General features: G+C 50.6%; 1 protein-coding gene across 2 annotated transcripts in view; it reads right to left on the bottom strand.

Annotated features, from left to right (window-relative positions):
- Positions 1-16708, bottom strand: part of kifap3a (kinesin-associated protein 3a) — a 38984-nt gene that overhangs the window by 16479 nt on the left and 5797 nt on the right. For both annotated transcript variants that reach the window (XM_045687875.2, XM_045687876.2), the window contains 6 exons: positions 16116-16278; positions 12530-12630; positions 5307-5415; positions 5097-5209; positions 3930-4095; positions 551-676 (listed from right to left, as the gene is read on the bottom strand). In XM_045687875.2, the coding sequence (XP_045543831.1) occupies positions 551-676; positions 3930-4095; positions 5097-5209; positions 5307-5415; positions 12530-12630; positions 16116-16278 (778 nt within the window). The remainder of the gene's footprint in view (positions 1-550; positions 677-3929; positions 4096-5096; positions 5210-5306; positions 5416-12529; positions 12631-16115; positions 16279-16708) is intronic.

Here is a 16708-nt window from a genome sequence, read left to right as displayed (position 1 = left end):
CCTGTTGGCCTATAGGGAGGGACAGAGACAGAGACAGAGAGAAGTGAAACAACACCTAGACAATCTGATCATCCTCCTGTTGGCCTATAGGGAGGGACAGAGACAGAGACAGAGAGAGGTGAAACAACACCTAGACAATCTGATCATCCTCCTGTTGGGCTATAGGGAGGGACAGAGACAGAGACAGAGAGAGGTGAAACAACACCTAGACAATCTGATCATCCTCCTGTTGGGCTATAGGGAGGGACAGAGACAGAGACAGAGAGAGGTCAGAGAGAGGTGAAACAACACATACAATCTGACACACCAACTCATCATCCTCCTGTTGGGCGATCGATCGATAGAGAGAGATAGAGAGATAGAGGTGAAACAACACACAGACAATCTGATCGTCCTCCTGTTGGGTTGACACACAGGCACAGACATATGGAGGACAGGACACATAGAGCTCCCCTGAAGAATGTAGTATTTCACTGAAATAACCTCCATTCTGCTCTAACATTAACCCTCTAGATAGTGGACCCGAGCATGGGTCCTAACTACTACCTACCGTTGAGCAGCTCGATGAGAGCAGGGATGATGCCAGACTTGGCCATTGTGGCAGCACAGCAGTCATCCATGGATACCGTCCCTATCATGATCACCACCTCTAGGATAAGGTCATCCTCTGCCGAGCCTGGTGGTGGTGGGGGGGGCAGAGGTCAGGGTTCAAAGAGATCAAAGCTGAGAAGGGAGAGGTCACTAAGGTCAAAGGTAACAGGCCCCAGTGTGTGTGCTCTCTAACATCATCCCATGATGTAGGACCAGTCAGTGACACAGAGAGCGTTGTTGAAGGTTACCGGTTAGAGAGGTTGGGGGGGGTGTGTGAGAGAAAGCCATGGGATCTACTTTTGTTCAAATTGAAAAACTTGGTATGGTCCAAAATCTTTTACTTGTCAAATAAAATGTTATTGGTCACATACACATATTTTGCAGATGTTATCGCAGATGTAGCTAAATGCTTATGTTTCTAGCTCCAACAGTGTAGTAATATCTAACAATACACACACAAAAAAAATCAAGAAATTAAGAAATATCAGAACGAGCAATGTCAGAGTCCGGAACATAGCATCATGCTGTGGGGATGTTTTTCAGCGGCAGAGATGGGAGACTAGTCAGGATCGAGGGAAAGATGAACGGAGCAAAGTACAGAGAGATCCTTGATGAAAACCTGCTCCAGAACGCTCAGGACCTCAGACTGGGGCGAAGGGTTTACCTTCCAACAGGAAGGGGTTTACCTTCCAACGACCATAAGCACACAGCCAAGTCAACGCAGCACTGGCTTCGGGACAAGTCTCTGAACGTCCTTGAGTGGCCCAGCCAGAGCCCGAACTTGTACCTGATCGAACATCTCTGGAGAGACCTGAAAATAGCTGTGCAGTGACGCTCCCCATCCAACCTGATAGAGCTTGAGAGGATCTGCAGAGAAGAATGGGACAAACTCCCCAAATACAGGTGTGCCAAGCTTGTAGCGTCATACCCAAGAAGACTCGATGCTGTCAAAGGTGCTTCAACAAAGTACTGAGTAAAGGGTCTGAATATTAATGTAAATGTGATACGTTTTTTTTTTTTTCTAATACATTTGCAAAAATGTCTAAAAACCTGTTTTTGCTTAGTCATTATGGATTATTGTGTGTAGATTGATGAGGGGAGTGATGTGATGTGTACGCAGAGGAACTTGAAGCTTTTCACCCTCTCCACTGCAGCCCCTCTCCACGTGGATGGGGGCGGGCTCTCAACATGGTTGGGGGCGTGCTCTCTCTGCAGTCTCCTAAAGTCCAAGACCATCTCCTTCGTTTTGTTGACGTTGAGTGAGAGGTTATTATCCTGGCACCACTCCACCAGGGCCCTCAGCCTACAGGGAGAGGGTGTCTCGTTGTTGTTGGAAAATCAGGCCTACCACTGTTGTGTCGTCAGAAAACTTGATTGAGTTGGAGATGTGCGTGACCACGTAGGGAGTACAGGAGGGCGCTGAGCACGCACTTTTGTGGGGCCACCATGTTGAAGAACAGCGTGGCGGATGTGCTGTTGCCTACCTTCATCACCTGGGGTTGGCCTGTCAGGAAGTCTAGGACCCAGTTGCACATGGAGGGGTTTAGACCCAGGGCCCTGCGCTTAGTGATGAGCTTGGACGGCATTATGGTGTTGAAGGCTGAACTGTAGTCGATGAACAGGATTCTTACATAGGTATTCCTCTTGTTTTTAGCTCGTCCGGCAGCAAGGCGTCAGTGTCCAAAACGTGGCTGGCTTTCCCCTTATTATTCCTGATTGTTTCTGCCTCATACGTCTTGCGTTTGAGCCGTTGAATTGTGACTACACTTTGTCCCTGTACTGTCGTTTTGCCTCTTTGATTGCCTTACGGAGGGCATAGCTGGTCTGTTTGTACACGTTCGTGTTCCCAGTCACCTTGGCGTGATTAAATGCGATGGTTAGCGCTTTTCAGTTTTGAGCGAATGCTGCCATCTATCCACGTTTTTTGGTTTGGATAAGTTCTAATCATCACAGTAAGAACAACATCCTCTATGTACTTCCTGATGAACTCAGTCACTGAGTCAGTGTATACGTTAATACTATTCCCAGTCTGGGTGATCAAACAGTCTTGAAGCATAGATTCTGATTGGTCAGACCAATATTGAACAGTCCTTACTACGGTATTTTCTTTTTAAGTATCTGCCTATAGGAAAATGGAGGCGTGATCTGATCTGCCGAAGGGAGGACGGGGGAGGGCATTGTAGACATTACAGTAACAATGGTCAAGAGTGATCGAGCAGCACAGATGTGTTGATATTTTCCTCAGATTTCCTTTATTCAAGTCTCCAGCTACAATAAATGCGGCCTCAGGATATGCAGTTTCCAGTTCAAATCAAATCATATTTTATTTGTCAAATACACATGGTTAGCAGATGTTAATGCAAGTGTAGCGAAATGCACAAAGTCCAGTGTAGTTCCTTGAGAGCTGTCGCGGAGTCGGCTTGGTGGTGGACATATACGGCTGTGACGATGACTGAAGAGAATTCTCTCAGGAGGTAATGCGGCCGGCATTTGATGGTGAGGTATTCCAGATCGAAAGAACAAAGGAACTGGAGTTCCTGTACGCTACCACAATCACACCATGAGTAGTTAATTATGAAACATACACCTCTACCTTTCTTTTTCTCTGAGTGTTCTTTCTTCCTGTCCACGAGATATATGGAAAACCCCGCTGGTTGAATGGACGAGGACAGCATATCCGGAGAGAGCCATGATTCCGTAAAACAGAGCATGTAACAGTTCCTGATGTCTCTCTGGAAGGAGATCCTCACCCTAAGCTTGTCTACTTTATTGTCCAGGGACTGAGCGTTAGTGCGTAATATACTCGGAAGCGGTGGATGGTATGCATGCTTCCTGAGTCTCACTATGAGCCCAGTCCTTGTTCCTCTTTTCCGGCGACAGCGACTTGGAGCAGCCCCTGGCATGAACGGAATTACCTCGGAAGTTCAAACAAAGGATCCAATTCAGGGAATTTCTGGTTGAAATTCTGGTGAGTGACTGCTGATCTAATATCCCAAAGTTATTTCCGGGTTTTAGGTAATAATGCAAGAAACATTCCGAGCAAATCATTTAAGAAATAATACAAACAAAAAGTTTGTGCAAAGTTGTCTAGGAGCTAGAAACAGGGCAACCATGTCTGTTGGCACCATCTTGTCATCTTTCTCAAGTTCATCAGGGTGAATACACCTGTAAGTTACAGCATCAGTCCCCCCCACCTTTTTATCCCCCTCTCTGCCTCCCTCCATCCATGGTTTGAAGCAGTCTTTGAGGCCTACCTGGTTTGAGGTGGTCTTTGAGGCCTACCTGGGTTGAGGTGGTCTTTGAGGTCTACCTGGATTGAGGTGGTCTTTGAGGCCTACCTGGATTGAGGTGGTCTTTGAGGTAGGGCACCAGGTTGTACTCCTTCAGCACCAGTTCCCAGTCCAGGTCAGGGATGGTGAGGTTAGCCAGAGTCCCCAGACACTCTATCACATACTCCTCCCTCTCCTCCGCTCCTATCTGAGCTGCTAGGTCACCCACATAGTCCTTATGGGGTACGAGAAGGGGGTTGGTTACTATAGAGACACAGGGCAGGGTTCAGCACTACAATGTTTGTTGTAATAGTGTAGCTATGAATTCAGTTACTAGTATAAGAACACACGTAGCTATGGATTCAGTTACTAGCATAAGAACACACGTAGCTATGGATTCAGTAACTAGCATAAGAACACACGTAGCTATGGATTCAGTAACTAGCATAAGAACACACGTAGCTATGGATTCAGTTACTAGCATAAGAACACACGTAGCTATGGATTCAGTAACTAGCATAAGAACACACGTAGCTATGGATTCAGTAACTAGCATAAGAACACACATAGCTATGGATTCAGTTACTAGCATAAGAACACACGTAGCTATGGATTCAGTAACTAGCATAAGAACACACGTAGCTATGGATTCAGTAACTAGCATAAGAACACACGTAGCTATGGATTCAGTTACTAGCATAAGAACACACGTAGCTATGGATTCAGTAACTAGCATAAGAACACACGTAGCTATGGATTCAGTACCTAGCATAAGAACACACGTAGCTATGGATTCAGTACCTAGCATAAGAACACACGTAGCTATGGATTCAGTAACTAGCATAAGAACACACGTAGCTATGGATTCAGTAACTAGCATAAGAACACACGTAGCTATGGATTCAGTAACTAGCATAAGAACACACGTAGCTATGGATTCAGTAACTAGCATAAGAACACACGTAGCTATGGATTCAGTTACTAGCATAAGAACACACGTAGCTATGGATTCAGTTACTAGCATAAGAACACACGTAGCTATAGATTCAGTTACTAGCAATAGAACACACGTAGCTATGGATTCAGTTACTAGCATAAGAACACACGTAGCTATGGATTCAGTAACTAGCATAAGAACACAGATCATGTGAGCCTGTCTAGCCTTATCCGTCTATATCCATACTAAGCATGTTGAAGCTCATCAGTGTTAAGAGTGGGGGTAAGTTTAGTACTCACTATGAAGAGGTTCTTGGTGGGTCCGTCATGTTGTGACAAGTTCCTGATCATCTTCATGATAAGAACATCCTTTAACTTCAGACCCCTCTTCATCAGCATCTTCAGACCATTACCTAGGTACAGGAGAACAGCATTAGGAGTGTGTGTGTGTGTGTGTGTGTGTGTGTGTGTGTGTGTGTGTGTGTGTGTGTGTGTGTGTGTGTGTTGTACCTTCACAGATGAGCTGTGTGTTCCTCTTATTGGCTGCCAGGTTGATGCAGAAGGAGATGAGCTCAGGGTCCATGTGACTCTCACCACACTCAAACAGCATCTTCATCAACTGTCAATCAATCATCAATACCAATTCATCATCAATCAATATAGTTGGCCAGCAGTCAGTCAGTGTGTTATGGGTGTGTCTGTTCCCAAGCCTTTCTCTCTACTGTTTGTGTATGGATGTTTGTTTGGCGACATCATTGGCTGAGTGGATGAATCACATCATCACCATGTTGATGACACTGGTCAACATAGCTTCCATACAGTCATTTAGTGGGTCGCCATGGTGACACAAGATGGGTTAACCGCAGAGTACGAGAACAGGCAGCTGTTCCCTGAGGTGAGCAGAAAGGTACAGTACACTCGTTGCTGTCTAATCAGGTCTGTGCCTGTCAAGACCCTGGAGGGGAAACCTGAAAGGGCTTGCAAACAGACAACGAGGAGAGAGAGATAGCGAAATAGAGAGCAAGAGAGAGATGGAGAGAGGGAGGGGGAGAGAGAGAGAGAGGGGGGGGGGAGTGGCCAGCAGGAAACGGCCTTGGAGGTCAACTTTGGGCGGGCACAGGTTCAAAAACGAGTCGCCCACAGCCCCTGCCCTCTGCTCCCCGTCTCCCAGCTCTCCTTCTCTGATTTAACATTAAACAGGAAAGGCTTTAAGCAGGGGCACTGCAGGCCCGCTCCCTGTGAGGAGTCAGCAGTGTGCAATCTCACACACACACACACACACACACACACACACACACACACACACACACACACACACACACACACACACACACACACACACACACACACACACACACACACACACACACACACACACACACACACACACACAGGCCCCGAGTCGGGTATCACATACCAGGGGCCCTGGACCCCAAATCAGCCCCGTCTAGACTCTCTGGCACCTGCCTCTGCTTATTTACCACAGCACAGTACAGCCAGAGGAGGCCTAGCGCCATACTACACAGCACACCCTCACTATCTAACCCCTCACTGCCCTCCTCCACCCCCACTATCTAACCCCTCACTGCCCTCCTCCACCCCCACTATCTAACCCCTCACTGCCCTCCTCCACCCCTCACTATCTAACCCCTCACTGCCCTCCTCCACCCCCACTATCTAACCCCTCACTGCCCTCCTCCACCCCCACTATCTAACCCCTCACTGCCCTCCTCCACCCCCACTATCTAACCCCTCACTGCCCTCCTCCACCCCCACTATCTAACCCCTCACTGCCCTCCTCCACCCCTCACTGCCCTCCTCCACCCCTCACTATCTAACCCCTCACTGCCCTCCTCCACCCCTCACTATCTAATCCCTCACTGCCCTCCTCCACCCCTCACTATCTAACCCCTCACTGCCCTCCTCCACCCCTCACTATCTAACCCCTCACTGCCCTCCACCCCTCACTATCTAACGCCTCACTGCCCTCCACCCCTCACTATCTAACGCCTCACTGCCCTCACTATCTAACCCCTCACTGCCCTCCACCCCTCACTATCTAACGCCTCACTGCCCTCCACCCCTCACTATCTAACCCCTCACTGCCCTCCACCCCTCACTATCTAACCCCTCACTGCCCTCCACCCCTCACTATCTAACGCCTCACTGCCCTCCTCCATCCCTCACTATCTAACCCCTCACTGCCCTCCTCCACCCCTCACTATCTAACCCCTCACTGCCCTCCTCCACCCCTCACTATCTAACCCCTCACTGCCCTCCACCATGTAACCCCTCACTGCCCTCACTATCTAACCCCTCACTGCCCTCCACCCCTCACTATCTAACCCCTCCACCCCTCACTATCTAACCCCTCACTGCCCTCCACCCTCACTATCTAACCCCTCACTGCCTTCCACCACTCACTATCTAACGCCTCACTGCCCTCCACCCCTCACTATCTAACCCCTCACTGCCCTCCATCCCTCACTGCCCTCCACCACCCCTCACTATCTAACCCCTCACTGCCTTCCACCCCTCACTGCCCTCCACCCCTCACTATGTAACCCCTCACTGCCCTCCACCCCTCACTATCTAACCCCTCACTGCCCTCCACCCCTCACTATCTAACCCCTCACTGCCCTCCCCCCCTCACTATCTAACCCCTTACTGCCCTCCACCCCTCACTATCTAACCCCTCACTGCCCTCCACCCATCACTATCTAACCCCTCACTGCCCTCCACCCCTCACTATCTAACCCCTCACTGCCCTCCACCCCTCACTATCTAACACCTCACTGCCCTCCACCCCTCACTATCTAACCCCTCACTATCTAACCCCTCACTGCCCTCCACCCCTCACTATCTAAACCCTCACTGCCCTCCACCCCTCACTGCCCTCCACATCTAACCCCTCACTGCCCTCCACTCCTCACTATCTAACCCCTCACTGCCCTCCTCCACCTCTCACTATCTAACCCCTCACTGCCCTCCTCCACCCCTCACTATCTAACCCCTCACTGCCCTCCTCCACCCCTCACTATCTAACCCCTCACTGCCCTCCTCCACCCCTCACTATCTAACCCCTCACTGCCCTCCTCCACCCCTCACTATCTAACCCCTCACTGCCCTCCTCCACCCCTCACTATCTAACCCCTCACTGCCCTCCTCCACCCCTCACTATCTAACCCCTCACTGCCCTCCTCCACCCCTCACTATCTAACGCCTCACTGCCCTCCTCCACCCCTCACTATCTAACGCCTCACTGCCCTCCACCCCTCACTGCCCTCCACCCTCACTATCTAACCCCTCACTGCCCTCCACTCCTCACTATCTAACCCCTCACTGCCCTCCACCCCTCACTATCTAACCCCTCACTGCCCTCCACCCCCACTATCTAACCCCTCATTGCCTTCCACCCCCACCATCTAACCCCTCACTGCCCTCACTATCTAACCCCTCACTGCCCTCCACCCCTTACTATCTAACCCCTCATTGCCTTCCACCCCCACCATCTAACGCCTCACTGCCCCCCACCCCTCACTATCTAACCCCTCCACCCCTCACTATCTAACCCCTCACTGCCCTCCACCCTCACTATCTAACCCCTCACTGCCTTCCACCCCTCACTATCTAACGCCTCACTGCCCTCCACCCCTCACTATCTAACCCCTCACTGCCCTCCACCCCTCACTGCCCTCCACCACCCCTCACTATCTAACCCCTCACTGCCCTCCACCCCTCACTATCTAACCCCTCACTGCCTTCCACCCCTCACTATCTAACCCCTCACTGCCCTCCACCCCTCACTGCCCTCCACCCCTCACTATGTAACCCCTCACTGCCCTCCACCCCTCACTATCTAACCCCTCACTGCCCTCCACCCCTCACTATCTAACCCCTCACTGCCCTCCACCCCTCACTATCTAACCCCTCACTGCCCTCCACCCCTCACTATCTAACCCCTCACTGCCCTCTACCCCTCACTATCTAACCCCTCACTGCCCTCTACCCCTCACTATCTAACCCCTCAATATCTAACCCCTCACTGCCCTCCACCCCTCACTATCTAACCCCTCACTGCCCTCCACCCCTCACTAGCTAACCCCTCATTGCCCTCCACCCCTCACTATCTAACCCCTCACTGCCCTCCACCCCTCACTATCTAACCCTTCATTGCCCTCCACCCCTCACTATCTAACCCCTCATTGCCCTCCACCCCTCACTATCTAACCCCTCACTGCCCTCCACCCTCACTATCTAACCCCTCACTGCCCTCCACCCCTCACTATCTAACCCCTCACTGCCCTCCACCATCTAACCCCTCACTGCCCTCACTATCTAACCCCTCACTGCCCTCCACCCCTCACTATCTAACCCCTCATTGCCTTCCACCCCCACCATCTAACGCCTCACTGCCCTCCACCCCTCACTATCTAACCCCTCCACCCCTCACTATCTAACCCCTCACTGCCCTCCACCCTCACTATGTAACACCTCACTATCTAACCCCTCACTGCCCTCCACCCCTCACTATCTAACCCCTCACTGCCCTCCACCCCTCACTGCCCTCCACCACCCCTCACTATCTAACCCCTCACTGCCCTCCACCCCTCACTATCTAACCCCTCACTGCCCTCCACCCCTCACTATCTAACCCCTCACTGCCCTCCACCCCTCACTATCTAACCCCTCACTGCCCTCCACCCCTCACTATCTAACCCCTCACTGCCCTCCACCCCCCACTATCTAACCCCTCACTGCCCTCCACCCCCCACTATCTAACCCCTCACTGCCCTTCACCCCCACTATCTAACCCCTCACTGCCCTCTACCCCTCACTATCTAACCCCTCACTGCCCTTTACCCCTCACTATCTAATCCCTCACTGCCCTCTACCCCTCACTATCTAACCCCTCACTATCTAACCCCTCACTGCCCTCCACCCCTCACTATCTAACCCCTCACTGCCCTCCACCCCTCACTGCCCCTCACTATCTAACCCCTCATTGCCCTCCACCCCTCACTATCTAACCCCTCACTGCCCTCCACCCCTCACTATCTAACCCCTCACTGCCCTCCACCCCTCACTATCTAACCCCTCACTGCCCTCCACCCCTCACTATCTAACCCCTCACTGCCCTCCCCCCTCACTATCTAACCCCTCACTGCCCTCCACCCCTCACTATCTAACCCCTCACTGCCCTCCACCCCTCACTGCCTTCCACCCCCACTATCTAACCCCTCACTGCCCTCCACCCCTCACTATCTAACCCCTCACTGCCCTCCACCCCTCACTATCTAACCCCTCACTGCCCTCCCCCCCTCACTATCTAACCCCTCACTGCCCTCCCCCCCTCACTATCTAACCCCTCACTGCCCTCCACCCCTCACTATCTAACCCCTCACTGCCCTCCACCCCTCACTGCCTTCCACCCCTCACTATCTAACCCCTCACTGCCCTCCACCCCTCACTGCCCTCCACCCCTCACTATCTAACCCCTCACTGCCTTCCACCCCTCACCATCTAACCCCTCACTGCCTTCCACCCCTCACTATCTAACCCCTCACTGCCCTCCACCCCTCACTATCTAACCCCTCACTGCCTTCCACCCCTCACCATCTAACCCCTCACTGCCTTCCACCCCTCACTATCTAACCCCTCACTGCCCTCCACCCCTCACTGCCCTCCACCCCTCACTGCCCTCCACCCCTCACTGCCCTCCACCCCTCACTATCTAACCCCTCACTGCCTTCCACCCCTCACCATCTAACCCCTCACTGCCTTCCACCCCTCACTATCTAACCCCTCACTGCCTTCCACCCCTCACTATCTAACCCCTCACTGCCCTCCACCCCTCACTGCCCTCCACCCCTCACTATCTAACCCCTCACTGCCCTCCACCCCTCACCATCTAACCCCTCACTGCCTTCCACCCCCCACTATCTAACCCCTCACTGCCCTCCACCATCTAACCCCTCACTGCCCTCCACCCCTCACTGCCCTCCACCCCCACTATCTAACCCCTCACTGCCCTCCACCATCTAACCCCTCACTGCCCTCCACCCCTCACTGCCCTCCACCCCTCACTATCTAACCCCTCACTGCCCTCCACCCCTCACTATCTAACCCCTCACTGCCTTCCACCCCTCACTATCTAACCCCTCATTGCCCTCCACCCCCACTATCTAACCCCTCACTGCCCTCCACCATCTAACCCCTCACTGCCCTCCACCATCTAACCCCTCACTGCCCTCCACCCCTCACTATCTAACCCCTCACTGCCCTCCACCCCTCACTATCTAACCCCTCACTGCCCTCCACCCCTCACTATCTAACCCCTCACTGCCCTCCACCATCTAACCCCTCACTGCCCTCCACCCCTCACTATCTAACCCCTCACTGCCCTCCACCCCTCACTGCCCTCCACCCCTCACTATCTAACCCCTCACTGCCTTCCACCCCCACTATCTAACCCCTCACTGCCCTCCACCATCTAACTCCTCACTGCCCTCCACCCCTCACCATCTAACCCCTCACTGCCCTCCACCCCTCACTATCTAACCCCTCACTGCCCTCCACTCCTCACCATCTAACCCCTCACTGCCCTCCACCCCTCACTATCTAACTCCTCACTGCCCTCCACCCCTCACTATCTAACCCCTCACTGCCCTCCACTCCTCACCATCTAACCCCTCACTGCCCTCCACCCCCACTATCTAACCCCTCACTGCCCTCCACCCCTCACTCTTCTCCTCTCTACCTTTCCTCCCTGGGCCTGGGGAAAGGCCTGACCCAGCTCTTCTCCCATCTACCTCTCCTCCCTGGGCCTAGGGCAAGGCCTGACCCAGCTCTTCTCCCGAGAGGAGAAGAGCTGGGTCAGGCCTGCCTGGTAGAGAGGAGAAGAGCTGGGCCAGGCCTGGTAGAGAGGAAAAGGAGAGAAAGGAAAAGGAGTAGGGGAAGGAAGGATATGTTGAGCTGGCCAAAGAGCAAGGACAAAAAATAGGTAGCTTGATGAGGAAGCCTGTCCACAGAGAGAGAGAGGGAAGATGGAGAGTAGAGGGGGTCAAGACCATCCCTAGAGGGGAGGGGGTTAGAGGGCCTGGGGTCAAAGGTCTATTTCCGGTCATGCTGCTACCCAGCATCCTTTCTGACACTCCGACCCCGCGGGGCAGATCTACTGGCGACACGACCCACTACACAAACAACCCTGTTTATGAGCATCTGGCCCGCATTTACACCCAATCTTACAACACAAACAGAATAAACATTTAAATAATCTATGAAAGACTGACAGGAAATCAGACATAACGTAATCAATATGACATCTCCTCAATTCCATTCTGACATCACTCAAATCTTGAACACTCAAAATCTATTTTCTAGATACAGCGCTCCAATTAGTAAAAACAAAAAAAGTGGTATGAATAAATGGAGCTTTCATCACAGTGAGAGTGAAGGCTGGTCAGCTGTCCTCCGGTGTTTGGGTGCAGATGTAGCGTGTCCCCCTCTCTCTCCATCGCGCTCTTTCTCTCTCCATTCCTCCCACTCTCACAAGCTCTCTCTTTCTCTGTCCATCCTCCCCTCTGTCCATCCATCCCCAGCTCTCCATCTATCCCACTCCTTCTTTCCATCCCTTTCCACCCCTCCCTCTCTCTCTCTCATGAATAATTCCAGGGCTGTTAGCCTCGATGCTAATGCTGTCTGGCCCCTGGGTGTACATTACCCAGTCTTACCTGTGGTATGCAGTCTGTGTAGGCAAACATGGACTTGAATCGGTCATCCACACTGATGTGGTACAGAATGCACATACACAGCTGTCCCTGCTTCTCGTCAGCTGGAACATAAACAGAGAGAGAGAGAAGAGAAGCACAGAGACATAGACAGAGAGAGAGACAGAGAGAGAGACATAGACAGAGAGAGAGACATAGACAGAGAGAGAGAGACATAGACAGAGAGAGAGAGACATAGACAGAGAGAGAGAGACATAGACAGAGAGAGAGAGACATAGACAGAGAGAGAGACATAGACAGAGAGAGAGACATAGACAGAGACAAAGAACGTAGACAGAGAGAGACAGAGACAGAGACAGAGAGAGAGACATAGAGACAGAGAAAGAGACACAGAGACAGAGAGACAGAGACATAGAGATATAGAGACAGAGACAGAGAGACATAGACAGAGAAAGAGACAGAGACATAGAGACAGAGAGACATAGACAGAGAGAGAGACAGAGACAGAGAGAGCAGACAGAGACATAGAGACAGAGAGACATAGACAGAGAAGACATAGACAGAGACAGAGAGGACAGAGAGACATAGAGACAGAGACAGAGACAGAGAGACAGAGAGACATAGACAGAGAGAGAGACATAGAGACAGAGACATAGAGACAGAGACATAGAGACAGAGAGACAGAGAGACATAGACAGAGAGACATAGACAGAGACATAGAGACAAGAGACAGAGAGACATAGACAGAGAGAGAGACATAGACAGAGACAAAGAACGTAGACAGAGAGAGACAGAGACAGAGACAGAGAGAGAGACATAGAGACAGAGAAAGAGACACAGAGACAGAGACATAGAGATATAGAGACAGAGACAGAGAGACATAGACAGAGAAAGAGACAGAGACATAGAGACAGAGAGACATAGACAGAGAGAGAGACATAGAGACAGAGACAGAGAGACAGAGACAGAGAGAGAGACAGAGACATAGAGACAGAGAGACATAGACAGAGAGACATAGACAGAGACATAGAGACAGAGAGACAGAGAGACAGAGAGACAGAGAGACATAGAGACATAGAGACAGAGAGACATAGACAGAGAGAGAGACATAGAGACAGAGACATAGAGACAGAGACACATAGACAGAGAGACATAGACAGAGACATAGAGACAAGAGACAGAGAGACAGAGAGACATAGACAGAGAGAGAGACATAGAGACAGAGGTGAATGAATAAATGAATGAGGAGCAGTACATTTACATTCTGCTTCATGGGACGAGACTAGTGTGCGACACACACGTCCACTACAGGTTAAATAACATACAGTTAACCACCACTCTAAAACAATATGGTTTAGTAGTAGAAAAGCTAGCTATGCAAAGACAATGAAAACATGTTCTTATTGCAGGTTTCTAGGAGGTTATTTTACAGCAGTCTGAGAGACATGGCTCTGACTCTGTGTTAAACTGTCAGGTAGCTCTGCTCTCAGAGCGTTTAGGAGTTTGACCCAAACCACTGCAGGGCAAATGCAGGCCTCTCCAGAGAGGCAGCTAACTAACACCATGGAGTCACTGAAGACTGGTCTGTAGAGGTAGAGGGGCCGGCCACATTGAGTCAGCACAGCACTAGCGATGGGTCTCAGCAAGACCACTGATCTGACAGAGCAGAGCAACCCAGTCCAGTACTAACTGGTCCTAAGCCGTGGTCAGGGATCATGCAGGGGAGGCAGCCTACTGGAACCAGATGGGCTCACTGAACTCCTGGAAACAAGGGAAAAGAGACGGCTTGGAGGTTTCATTGGGAAAACAGGAGGAAGCATCAATTTTACTGCCTTTAATAAAGCTACGCTGCTCAGGCCCTTGCAGTGCCACGATTGGCACAAACATGTGCTTCTCATTAGTGGAGCCCTCAACCTGTACCTAAACACACTCACATGAGCGTGCACACAAGACACACTCACACTCATCTGACCTGGCAAACTCCCTCACTACACCGGTAGAAACATGGAGGATCCTTTATGGGGAAAGAGAGAGACCCCATTAAAATGTTCAAAACACCACTAGAGCCCCAGTGAAAGAAAGAGTGGGGAGCTGTTAAGAATTATCTAGAGTGTTCAGGGGCAGTTAGTGGGAGAGCTAAACTCCAATTACACCCTGTTCTGATTTAAAACCACTCAACCTTGATAAAATCACACCGCCATGCATTAGTGGTCTCTGGGGCAGTTTTGTGGACAGTATACTATTGTTGTTAGTACAGTTTATTGAGTAAATAACAATACTGGTTCAATCTTCAAAGAAAAAAAACCATAAAGAAAATGTCCCTGTAATAGCCATTCAGTGTAATGGAATGATTCTGGAATAAATTAGGAGTATTTTCTTTACTGTAAAACGTGGTACTTCAGCAGAACCCATGACAGATAGTCACGTCAACAACAAAGAGCCAGTGGTCAGGTGAAGGGTTGAAAGGATTGAGATGTCGTAGTTGGTCCTAAATCCTGGTTGAGATGGAGGGATCAGGAGGAAGGTGAAGAGGAGGAGTAACCCACACTTCTCCCTTTCATCTTATCAGCCCAGGTTGGGAAACCCTAGTGGGGGCTGATGGGACAGGGATCAGAGGGATGGCAGACGTCACCTCACACCCTCACAGCAGAACAGAACAGAGCAGAGAGGAACGGTTATCTCTCTGGAGATAAGAGGGGCATCTCTGGACACAAACACAGAGGAAAGGACACCACATCACAGAGGCTAGAAGATTATTAATAAGGCCTCTATTCATCTGAGTTTGAAATCACACACACACAAAAAAAAAGTCAAGAATAAACAAAAGTGTAATAGCAATGGGAAAGAGTGAATCTTACAAACGCACACACACTCTCTAAAATCAGCACAGGAGGTTGGTGGCATCTTAATTGGGGAGGACGGACTCGTGGTAATGACTGGAGCGGAATAAGTGGAATGGTGTCAAATACATCAAACACATGGTTTCCATGGTTTCCATGTGTTTGATGCCATTCCATTCACTCCGTTTCAGCCATTATTATGAGCTGTCCTCCCCTCAGCAGCCTCCACTGAAAATGAGATATATTCATCTATGTTTAGCCTAAGCGTGGACAGGACGTGCGCCTGTACATGATGTGTGTATGCGTAGGTGCACGCACACGTGTATGTCTCATTCTAAAAGAAAATCAAATAAATCCCTCCCAAATCTCTGTAGACCCCTCCTCAGCCTCTTCGGCCAGCTCCTACAAAAACAACATTTATGCTGGGGCCCAGAGTGTTATTCTAACAAATATATTATATTAATTATGCAAGTTACCCGACCCTCCCTGGAGAGGCTTCAAAGGGCCCATCACAGATGCTCCCAGCCGTGCCACATGACCCCCTGGATGAGCGAACGCACCAATCACACACTGGATCTTGTTTCAGGAAGTCATTTTTCTAATGGCCACCAGAGCCAGAACCAGCCTCGCTGTGTCCACAGCTTTATAACAGCCTGCACCTGCACACACTGACACACACTTACTTAGACATACTGAAACGCACACACACACTCAAACACACACACACAGGGAGTTGTGTCTGTCAGTACCTAGCATTAAGGAGAGTTTGGGGATGAGTCCAGCCTGAACCATCTGGCTGCGGAGGCCTGTGTCAAAGGAGAGGTTGAGGAGCAGACGCAGGGTAGTGTTCAGTAGGTTCTCATGATCACAGGCCAGCAGCCTGGCTAGCTTCTCCACCGCATACGTCTCTGCCTGAACACCAGGGAAAAGCCTAGTTATTCAACACATCCCGGTAGAAAGTACACCTCTACACACCCTACTTCAATAACCAAACCCACAATCCTTCTTTCACCATGTTGGACTTCATCAGACTTCACCCATGTTGGGGTCAGTTTCATTTGAACTGAGTTCATTCAATTAATTACTTGAAATGAATTCAATGGATTTGTAACAGTCAGAATGTCAAGAGAAAGCAGCATAGACACACAGTGTTTACAGGCAGGTGGAGGTGTTGAGATGATGCATCAAGGACATGTCTAAAACGTACCAAGAAAGTAGAGCAAACCATATACCTGCACAGTGTCCCAAGTACACTGCTACTGTGTTCACAAGGAAATCCCCACAAGTACAAATCCAGTCTGCACCTAATCAACTGTAGTTCCTTTCACTATCTTACAACTGT

The sequence above is a fragment of the Salmo salar genome, chromosome 10 (assembly GCF_965601325.2).
Source record: "Salmo salar chromosome 10, fSalSal1, whole genome shotgun sequence".
Taxonomy (NCBI): Eukaryota; Metazoa; Chordata; class Actinopteri; order Salmoniformes; family Salmonidae; genus Salmo; species Salmo salar.
This window is presented reverse-complemented; position numbering and strand designations above follow the sequence as displayed.